The sequence below is a fragment of the Trachurus japonicus genome, chromosome 14 (genome assembly GCF_045865225.1).
Source record: "Trachurus japonicus isolate A0001 chromosome 14, Traja_1.0".
NCBI lineage: Eukaryota > Metazoa > Chordata > Actinopteri > Carangiformes > Carangidae > Trachurus > Trachurus japonicus.
The window spans coordinates 32320442-32331998 of record NC_140920.1 but is presented as its reverse complement, the minus strand read 5'-3'; the positions used below and the strand labels follow the sequence as shown (position 1 = coordinate 32331998).

Genomic DNA, 11557 nt, shown 5'->3' with positions numbered 1-11557 from the left:
CCAAAACTCCACAGCGCTTTTGTAGACAAGTTGTGACCTGCACAACCACCACGCTATGAGATAATGACGGAACGATACGAAACGGAGCCGTTTTCGAGGTAAATACAGGGTAAATACGGAGACTGCTTGCTGAAAAACTGTCCCTGAACGCAACGCGCATCAGCGGTTTTGTATGAATTTACCTCGAAAACGGCTCCGTTTCGTATCGTTCCGTCATTATCTCATAGCGTGGTGGTTGTGCAGGTCACAACTTGTCTACAAAAGCACTGTGGAGTTTTGGGATTTTGTATTTGATGAGTTTAATGAGGGAAACCAAGAAATTCCGTTAGCCTCCATAGCGTAGCTCTGAGCAGCCAGCTGCTGCGCTCCGCCGTACTGAAAATAGCTTACACCTACAATTAAAGGTAATGAACCTACTGCTATGACTATAGCGATTATGGCAATGGGCCAATTAGCCAAAATGTTGAACTATCCCTTTAACTCATTGAGTGCCAATAACGTAATTTTACGTTTTTTTTTGTTGGTTTTTTGTAATTATGAAAATAGACACACCTTATGTGTAAATTTGGGGACTCTACGATGAGCAGAACTGAAATAGATGACGATCAAAGACTCATGACAGCTCACGATCTGGAAGTTTTTATCATAACTTGGCTTTTGCAAACCGAGTTATGCATGCGGATGGAGCGCAGCAGGCTCCAGCAGCTCGGAGCCGAAACAGGAAGCGCTCAGCTGACAGTCCCGCCCAGTCTTCATCTCGAGCAACACCGTGTCCTCCCCAGGGTCCTCCCACGGCAGAATGTGATGGTCTCTCGGCCAAAGCAGGCCGGCACCACCGACCCGTACCACAGAAGAACCGCGACCACCGGTGGGGCCGGTGTTCCTGACCTCTTTTGGCCGAGATCACATTCCACGGCGAGAGGCTGTGACACGGCACCGTGCGTCTGTGTTATTTGCGTCTGTGTTATTGTTGTTTAGTGGCGCCCCCCCCATGGTGGTTTTGTGAATAGAACAACAATTGTTGTATATAATTATCTTACACGAGCCCTTTGATCCAGAAATGCAAGTGCCAGAAGAGCGACAGGCACATACAGAGCACCTTTCATAAAAGACGCTGTATCTCCTTTTCTAGAAAAAAAGCAGGGATTTTGATGAAAACCGGCCCTGTTTAGCTTGAGTTTTCTCAGGAACAGAGGCATGTAAAAACAGTTTGTGGCCATTTGAAGCAGAAAGTTTCACCTGAGCCATAGTGTTGGTGGCAATAATATAGAATACGCTGTGGCTCTACACAAATCGTCAAAAATGGTCTAAATTGCCGGTACACTTGACTAAAACTTTGGAAAAGAGCGCAGCACTCAATGAGTTAAACCTATCTCCTCCCACAATTTTTGCTCAATTGACACCAAACTTGCTGGAGAGCATCTTCACACTGTCCTTCACACATTAAGTCTCACTTCCAGACAATTAGCTTTGTGAGTTAGTAGCTGGTTCTTGGTGTCAAAGGTTGTGGGTTCAAGTCCCAGTAAGGGAGAACATGAGGACACATTAAATACCAGATGTCCTCAATGGTAGTGTCACAGCATGCCTTTATGATGACATCCAAATGCCCAATGTTGTCAGCTAGTACCACAAGACAATAGTCCTGATGGTGGCATTACAGCATTTATCTAAATTTCAAAACATTGAAAATAAATTCATAACATATCAACCATATGTGCTACAGCTTTGCAACTTTCACTTTAAAATTGCCTAATTATGTCTATTAAAAAAATTGCTATTGTTTATTGCTTTTCCTGGCAGTATAGATGCTTTCTAATAATACTAGGTTTTAAAAATGCCATTTTGATCACATAGTTATCTGTCCACTTACACATATTTTACTACTACAATCATATGTCTTTTATTGACTTTTTCTTTTTTCCCCCAGCATTTTTAAAAGAAAAAATTGAGAATGCCCAATCAGCACAGAGTAAACCTCAAGCTGTTGCTCAACATCTGAAAAAAAATACTGAACCCTAATTAGGGGTGGAGCCTAACGGTATTCAGAAAGGCAGAAATAACATGTTTTTACAAATACTTATTTCAAACAAATTATTTGTAACCAAAACCATCATATCAAAAAGCTGCGTCCCCGAGGCTATAAGAAGTGACTTACTAGTGTCAGGTATAAAGATTGGTCCTATACATCACAAAATTTCTTTGTACTGTGACGATATTCTTCTGTATTTTAGCAAGCCTGAGATTTCTGTGTCCAGGGCCGTAGAGATAATTAAATCCTTTAGTCAATTCTCAGGCTATAAAATTAACTTTTCTAAATCCGAGGCAATGCCCTTGACTCCTCATCTGTCCTGGTCCCCCTCTTGCTCTGCTCCTTTTCGTTGGTCCCCATCTGGATTTGTTTATTTAGGAATACACATCACACCATCAATTGCTGGTCTGTATGGAGCAAACTTTGTACCTTTGATTCGTAGGATTAAGGAAGATTTAGCGCGATGGACAGCCCTGCCTTTATCTCTTTTGGAAAGAGTTAATCTCTTCAAGATGAATATACTTCCTCGCTTACTGTACCCATTTCAAATGATTCCAATTCTTTTAACCCGCGAATCACTTTCTGTTCTTAATAGCTCTCTGTCCTATTTTCTTTGGAAAAACAAGCGGGCCAGGTTAAAACTTAAAGTGTTACAACAGCCATCTGAAAATGGGGGTCTGGGAGTACCAGATATCAAATGTTATCAAATCGCATGTCTGTGTTGTTACTTTTGTCACTGGTTTAATAATGACCCCAAATCTACCTGGCTTACACTTGAGGGGGCCCAAGTGACTCCTATTCCTCTCAGCAACATATTGTTTCCAAGAAATTGGTTAATCTCAATACTAAGATGAATGTTATACTTCAGACCTCCCTAAAAGTCTGGAAACCAGGAGGGTTTTCTCTCTCTTCTCACCCCTGTTTATTTAAATCCTGATTTTCCCAGGATCAGGATCAGGCCTTCTCTATCTGGGCCACTAGAGGCATTAAAACCATAGGTGATTGATCTTAAACGGTACTTTTATGTCCTTTGACCAAGTCAGAGCGAAATACAGCCTTCCCCAAAATCTTTTTTTTTTTAGATATCTGCAGGCACGTAGCTTCATTATGTCGGTTTCTAAACTACACCCTAACGGGTTCACTCTCTCACCTATTGAGAAGATATTGCAGAACCCTGACACAAAGAAACTTATCAGCAGGTTCTATGGGGCCCTGTTAACTTCAAATATGGACTACACTGCTCGGATAAGGTCCCTTTGGGAAACTGATTTTGGGGCCTCCATATCAGATGACGAATGGGATAGAGTCTGGAGAAGCCCCACAGGTTGTTTATCTACCAATAAGGCTAGGGAATTACAGTTTAAGATCACACATCGACTTCAAATTACCCCTGTAAAACGTCATAAATTTAATCCTTTGCTTTCAAAATTCTGTAACAAATGTAAAACTGCTGAAGGTACCTATTTCCATTGTATTTTTGAATGTCCTTTTGTTGCTGATCTTTGGTACAACGTGCACAGGGAAATAGATGATATTCTGAAGAAAAAACTGTCCCTAGACCCAATTTTCTGCATTCTTGGTGTACAATCCACAGAACTTAACCTCACACCCTCCTCACTGAGGCTGCTCCAGGCCCTGCTTTTTAGCGCTAGAAGATGCGTCCTCCTTCATTGGATACTGGACACTACACCCACCATTATATACTGGAGGAGGAGTGTGATGGACTTTATCCCCCTTGAAGCTATTAGCTTATGGCAGAAGGACAAACCATTTCTTTTTTTTAACATTTGGAACCCCTTTTGCATTATATTGGAGAGGACAGGGCTCAGGCTCTCCAGAGAGGCTTATTTGGTTTAGCGTGGCCTGATACAGATGAGCAAAGCAATACAGATGTTACTGGTTCAAAATTGCGGACTTCACGCGTGGTTCACGCGAGACGCCACAAGACACAGGCATTTTTTTTCTTTGGCGAGACAAGAGGTTTTAATGAAAAGCCTCAATGTGCGAAAACAACCACCAGGTGGCATCTGTGAGAACGGAGGACGACAGGCGGATGACTCAGTGATCTGTGCAGTAATCCACAGCTTAAACTCTAGGCTATTAAACTAGAACTAACTACTGTATACCCTGCCTAAATCACAGAAACTATTGTAATATGATAAAGCCTGTCTTGCTTTATGACTTGATGATTATGTATCACAAATTATGAAGGATCATCTGCGCAAGGCAAAGATGATAGCATCAACAAAACACGGCGTAACACACGCGGCTGTATGGGACAGGCTTTTATTTAATTCAGAACAAACCGCTTAGCAAAAATGGAAAATATAGTCTATAATAATTAATTGATCTGTTGTTTGGCCACTGTTTGAAAATAACCCGAATTATGAGCAAATAATCTGATCCAGAGCAGCAGTCATAATCAGACTTCTTCTAAATAAACCTAAACATTAAATAACTGGGTCAGGTCGGACCATGGGGTTTTTTTTTTCTCTTCTTCTTCACAGGAGAAAATGAGGTGCGCTGTGCTCACGGACGCGTTGATGTTTTGTGATTTATCTGCTGCCTTGACTCTGCCCTTTATATATGTGCGTTCAGATTAACAATAAGACAAGCCATGGTTGAGTTTATTGAGTTAATAATCAATCTTAGTACCTCTGATCCGGAGCGATAGTGTTATGAAAATCGCTACAGTTGAACTGGTCTGGTTTTTAGCTGCTCAATCTCATTGTTTCAAAGAAAAGGGATTGATTTTTATAACGAAATGAAACGAAAACAATATTATATTGATACATTGTTGTAAAAAAAATCCAAAAGAAACGAAAATGAACTAAAGAAAATAACTTTCACACACACATTAAAACAGTGCGATTGGTTGAAAGCTGATAATTAGCCATGTGCTTATAAGATGATTGGCCGAAACCAAGAACAAAGCCGCGTGAATGGCCAATCGCCATGTGTTAACGGACACACATCGACTCCTGATCTTTCCTCGTCGCAAGCCTTGATGTCTCCGCTGGTTCTATCTTCAACCTCGGACAGCATTAACATCTCTCACCAACACCCCGATGTAAGCTTGAGGCATGTCGGACCTGAAGACCATGCTCGAGTCCGTTCAATAAAATGTTTTCATATCCAAGTTTGCTTGAGGCATCTTATTTTGTCAAGTGATTCAAAAAGCAGTAAGCAAGGTTATTATAGCCTATAAAGCTCTATAAAGCTAGAGAAAAAAATCAGTTCTTTGTTCTAAAGACTCATTTTATTGTGGGAAATATTCATTTACTAGAGACAAGGGAGACACACATTAGGGCAGGTGCAGAGTGAAAACAGGCAAAAATAGAGAAAAAACACAAGCATATAATAAAACCAAATAAAAGCCCAGGCTTTGCTTTGCTTAAATCGCTCAAATCAACCGGCGTTTCTTAGGACGGCCAGTCTCTCCACTCCTCTCCCTCACTTTAGCACCTTGTGGGGGACAGCTCTCCATTTCAGCACCTCCACCCCGACAGCCCCCCTCCCCCTCCTCCCTCTGCCTCAAGCTTACATCGGGGTGTTGGTGAGAGATGTTAATGCTGTCCGAGGTTGAAGATAGAACCAGCGGAGACATCAAGGCTTGCGACGAGGAAAGATCAGGAGTCGATGTGTGTCCGTTAACACATGGCGATTGGCCATTCACGCGGCTTTGTTCTTGGTTTCGGCCAATCATCTTATAAGCACATGGCTAATTATCAGCTTTCAACCAATCGCACTGTTTTAATGTGTGTGTGTGAAAGTTATTTTCTTTAGTTCATTTTCGTTTCTTTTGGATTTTTTTTACAACAATGTATCAATATAATATTGTTTTCGTTTCATTTCGTTATAAAAATCAATCCCTTTTCTTTGAAACAATGAGATTGAGCAGCTAAAAACCAGACCAGTTCAACTGTAGCGATTTTCATAACACTATCGCTCCGGATCAGAGGTACTAAGATGCTGATTATTAACTCAATAAACTCAACCATGGCTTGTCTTATTGTTAATCTGAACGCACATATATAAAGGGCAGAGTCAAGGCAGCAGATCAATTAATTATTATAGACTATATTTTCCATTTTTGCTAAGCGGTTTGTTCTGAATTAAATAAAAGCCTGTCCCATACAGCCGCGTGTGTTACGCCGTGTTTTGTTGATGCTATCATCTTTGCCTTGCGCAGATGATCCTTCATAATTAAAAATAAAAAGTCCAGGCCGGCTGCATGGCTGACGGTGTCACCACTCTCATTATCACTGGCTGTTTGTGTTGTCTGTCAAAAAATGGATGAATGAAACCTATCGACTTTGTATCGGCCGCGTCTTCTATCGAGGGAAAGTTATTTATCCTATGTTTTATCGCCCAGCCCCAAAGTGACACAGACCCGTTCATTCACAAGAAATCATCCAGCTGCACTCTCAAACAAGGTGCGGAGTGAGAAATCTGCGGCACTACTGCACAGTACTGTAGTTGGCTCATTTTAAAAACACATTTTGGAGATGACGAGACAGATGACCAAAAAAGAGAGTGAGACGTGGGCTATAGTCTACTGTAGCTGCCGTCGTTACATTTTGTAATTGAAAAACTAGGCTACTATATTATTTACTGTCTGCAGCTAGTTCTCCTTTCATCCTCTTGTATTCTGTATCATGAACAGCGCCACTCCTAATCGCGGCTACATTGTGTGACTGTCAGCATTGTCCCCAAAACGTCTGAGCAGTATTTAGTACGGTGCTGCCACCTAGAGGAAAACAGTTGTGGTGAAAAGACACACGTTCACGCGATCCTGCATTGCAGGAAAAACCCCGCAATTTTGAACCAGTAACATCTGTAGTTAGTTAACCACCACTACTGTGTTTTGTTTATTCATCAACATGTTTATCTTAGTTTTTGCTCTTTTTTTTCTCTGATGTCTGTGATCATCCCCAACATGTAGTGTTTTTGCCTTCTATGTGTGTTTGTATATTTATTTAGTATTATATTTTATTTAGTATATATATACATATGCTTATGTCGGCATATGTATATATGTATGTGTGCGTGCACATGCATAGATGTGTATGTGCGTATATTATGTACATTGCTATACTGTTTTCTTCTTTTTTGTTTTACTTTTTATATTCATTTTTTTTCTCCCCTTTTATAACCCTGTAGAGTGTGGAGGGAATGTCTGTCATTGTTTGTTAATTGTTTGTTTATTGGAAAAAAAAAAAAAAAAAAAGCTGCGTCCCCTCAAGTGACCACAGTGATTAATACATTGGGTGACCAAACGTCCTCTTTTGCCCGGACATGTCCACTTTTCAAGGCATCCGGGGGCGGTTTTATGAATTCATGAATATGTCCAGTTTTCATTGTTTTTCCCTGGGCTGTGGACCCTGACAGACAAGATTACCTGTGATCTACCTGTTGACCCTTAGAAAAGCCACTTGTGAACGTTTAGTTACGCTTGCATAAGTTGAGCCTTTGTGCGATTGGGTGTTGCAAAATTCCCTTCCCACTTCCTGAGAGCAAAAAGACAGTAAAGAGACAGTGTGTCTGTGTGTGTGGGGTGTGTGTGTGTGTGTTTGTGTGTGTGTGTGTGTGTGTGTGTGTGTGTGTGTGTGTGTGTGTGTGTGGGTTGGTGGGTGGGTCAGAACCAACAGTAAAATACCCCCCAAACACACTGAGAGCAGACAGGAAAGACACTAGAGAGGCAGGTGTGAGTGAGAGAGAGAGCGACAACCTTTTTTTTGTAGTAACGATAGTTCATCTGTTTATATTCTGTCTGTTCAGCGTCCTCCAACAAGGACGGGTGGTGGTGGGGTTCACAATGTTCATAGTGGTATTTATTAGTTGTTGGTTTAAGGGTTGATGATCATCCAAGAGGTAATGGCTGTTAGTAGTTCATTTTCGTTTCAGTGGTGTTCCTCATTACATGTTTATGTCATGAAGTGGATGGTAAAACTGAGCTAAGATACAGTATAGTATGTGAGGACAGGTAAGATTTGCAGAACAGTTCTGCTCACATAAAATTAGTCATGGCCTCTAACCTGATCAGCACAGGGAATGTGTATGTGAATAATTTTCCGGTTTGCAAGCAAATCTAACAGGTATCTGTACTCTCGTGCTGACCTGTATTCACTGTTTTAGGAATACAAACTACACAAAAATTGATACACTGTTGTGCTTTAATTATACCAATAGGCTCATATTTATATTTGGTCTGAAATGTTTTCTAAAATGTCATATGCAAACCAATCTCAGGGTCTTAATATAAGTGATAGTAACATGTCTGGTCAACAAGATCAGGGGTTACTAGAGATAGTCTTGTTTTCTACTCTGATTGGAATGCCATGCTGTGTCTTTCTCTTCATTAACAGCATTATGCTTTTCACTCTGAGGAGTAAACTGGTGTTTAGAGAGACCTCACGTTACATTCTTCTGTATAATCTCCTTTTTGCAGACACTGCTCTGTTGGCATTTAGCGAGTTAATGTATATAATTGCTGCTTGTAGAGTAATTTTAACATATCCTGTGTGTGGTGTTCTTGTTATGTTCACCAAGCTAACAAATGATATCTCCCCCCTTACACTAGTGGTGATGTCACTGGAGAGGTGTGTAGCTGTGTGCTATCCTCTAAGGCATGCTGCCATCATCACCATCAAAAACACTGCTTTAGCTATAATTGTGGTTTGGACCATTAGTTTACTAAATATCCTTACTCGAGTTGTTTTATTGTCAATTTTCCAATTTAAAGACCTGGAAAACCTGCAGATGACTGATATTTGTTCAGACATACTCCTGCTGGATGAGCCAATAACTTATCATTATGACCAGGTCTACATTTATTTTGTGTTTTTATTTGCTGCTGTGGCAATAATCTCCTCATATATTGGTGTGATGATAGCAGCCAGGTCAGCCTCTACAGACAAAGATTCATTTCAGAAGGCTCGTAACACACTGCTCCTGCATCTAGCACAGCTGGGCCTCAGTCTCTTCTCAACAATGCATTCTGCTATTGTTCAATTCCTCTCAACAGCCCTGGATAGGGTAACTATTTTACGTATCAAGAGTGTTGTTTATGTGTTCATCTATGTCCTCCCCAGATGTCTGACTTCTCTCATCTATGGGATCAGAGATCAGACCATCAGGCCCGTTCTCTTTTACCATCTGTGCTGTCGACTGACATTAAGTCATGTTAGTAAAGGCTGAGGTCTCGCCTCAGATCATGGTTCAGCCGACAGTGTTTCAGCTTATAAGGCTTGTAAAACCTTGCTGTTGCATCTGGCGAAGCTGGGGCACTCCTCTCCTCTCAAAAAATATATATTTTCTGATTTTATTTCTATATTATTGTTGTTAGTCATTATTTTTAATATTACTATTTTCATGATTTCTGATATCTTGTGCTTTTGTTCATGACATTGTAATATTAAAGCAGATAACAGCGGCACGGCCGTTTCGGCTAATGCTGTGTTCAAGGCAGGCTTTTGAAACCGTAAGTTACAGCTTCAAGTCACAACTACGACTTGGTAGCGTTCCAGGTAACCCGTAGCTCGTGTTTTTACCGTCCTGTTGTCTGTGAAAGTTCCCTATAACGGCCACTCGTAACTTCCGACCCGTGAACTCGTACCAGATCGAACTGGTATGACTTCACAGGAAGGAAAAACACAAAGTACGAGTTTCCTTGAACGCACCATGAGTTAGCAGCCCCCGCCCTTGTCAGGCATCAATTGGTCCTCGTGCTACGTCACCACATTCACGCGCATCCCTTGGCTGCACACACAGCCCTTCATGCCGTTCTCTCCCCTCATTGGATAACACTTGTATCCCACAAGGAAAATTTTCTCCTCGGGTTACAACAGAGCAGAGTGACGGAGAGACTCGTGTTTAGGCTGAAATACTTCATGTAAGTGATTGCTGACGGAAAATAGGACTATTTAGGACTTATATTAACAAAAACATTCCACTGATATCTGCTTTAATATTATTATAAGGTGGAGGCTTCAAATAAGCAAAAAAAAAAAAAAAGAACTCAATATGCACACACCTATTAAAGCAGAAGTAAGCGGAATGTTTGTGTTAATATAAGTCTATCTTCCGACAGAAATCACTTACATAGAGTGTTTGGTCTAAAACACGGGTCTGTCAGTCACTCTTTACAAAACCATACTTGGCATGACACCTCCCTACCTCTCCTCCCTCCTGCATCTCTCTCACTCTGCCCTCAATCTAATGTGACGGCCTATTGTCACAAGGACCTGTCATGTGTGTGTGTGTGTGTGTGTGTGTGGTTGTGTGTCTTTGCTTTTGTCTGTGCAGGTCGGCAGTGGGTGTGGGCTCTGATGCCGGTGGGCCTGGCCAGTCCCCAGGTGTTCTTAAGCGTGACGTTTCTCCCTCCTCTTCCCTTGCTTCACCTGGCTCCAGAGGGAGAGCTGTGTGCAGCTCCGCCGCAGCCCCTCGTGTTCCTTTGTGTTCTTTTGTTTGATTATGTTTGGTTGAGACTTTCTGTTGTGTTAATAAATTTATCATTCTATTATTTTACCCGTACGTTTCATTGTATTTGTCCGGCCTAGAGCCGGGTCGTGACTAATGCTAAAGCTAATGATTGGAACACCATTCAAAACACCCTCAAACTCACTGTCCTCACATCATACACAGTCTTTAAACAAAATTTGCAGCAAATTATAGTTGACTCTTGCACCTGTTGAGTAGGCCTACTTGTCACGTCTTACTGTTTTCACTTTTATTGTATTGTATTTATTAATAGTTTATTGTGTATTTTACATTACCTTGTTTTTTTGTTTTTTTTTTAGCATCCCCTCCCCCTTCCCTCTCAAAGAGCCTTTGCTCTTTGGTTCAGGCTGCATTTGTAAATAAGAATGTGTTCTTACTGTAATTGTTTGCCTTGGTAAATAAAGTTTAAATAAAAAAAATTAAAAATTCCAGTGTCAGACTTTCATCAGGTAAAGCACCTAGACATTGCAGCAATAAATTAAAGTGTGGGGGACGTTACATGTAGCCTACATCTGCTGCTTATGTTTATTTCAGCTTTCAGGCCTGATAGTTGGTGGTGGTGTGGTGGTTGTGGGTTTATGGTTTATGGGGTGTGCTTGGTGACTGGTGGTGAAGGGGTAGGGGCTGGCGCTGGGGCTGTTGGACATCGGAAGAAGTTGACAAGTTCCTGTCTGGTGTGGTGCAGTGTTGTGCAGTATGGCAGTGACAACAATCACGCGGCAACATTTGAGTGGTGACAAGCGCAGCCCCCGACGAATGATGAATACATCTGTATTCCAGACTTCCAGATGCCAAACACCCATTCAACATGGGTCCTGGTGCATGTGTGGGCCTCATTGAACCCCTCCTCCTGTGGTGTTGCTCAGTTGGTTACAGGCCTCACGAGGTAATTCCGGAGAGGGTAGCCACTAGTGTTGCTTTCGTCAACAAAAATTATGACGAAATATCATCACCAACGAACCTTTATCACGTGACGAAAATGAGAAGAGATGAAACGTAATGGCCATGTGACGATAACAATAATAA

The 11557-nt window shown here is 41.4% G+C and overlaps 1 protein-coding gene across 1 annotated transcript; it reads left to right on the top strand.

The window, feature by feature from the left end:
* Window positions 1-8242: 8242 nt before the first annotated feature.
* Window positions 8243-9229, top strand: LOC146975125 (odorant receptor 131-2-like). Its single transcript, XM_085796944.1, has one exon. The coding sequence runs from the start codon at window positions 8246-8248 to the stop codon at window positions 9227-9229; it is 984 nt and encodes a 327-aa protein (XP_085653070.1). The 5' UTR covers window positions 8243-8245.
* Window positions 9230-11557: the final 2328 nt, after the last annotated feature.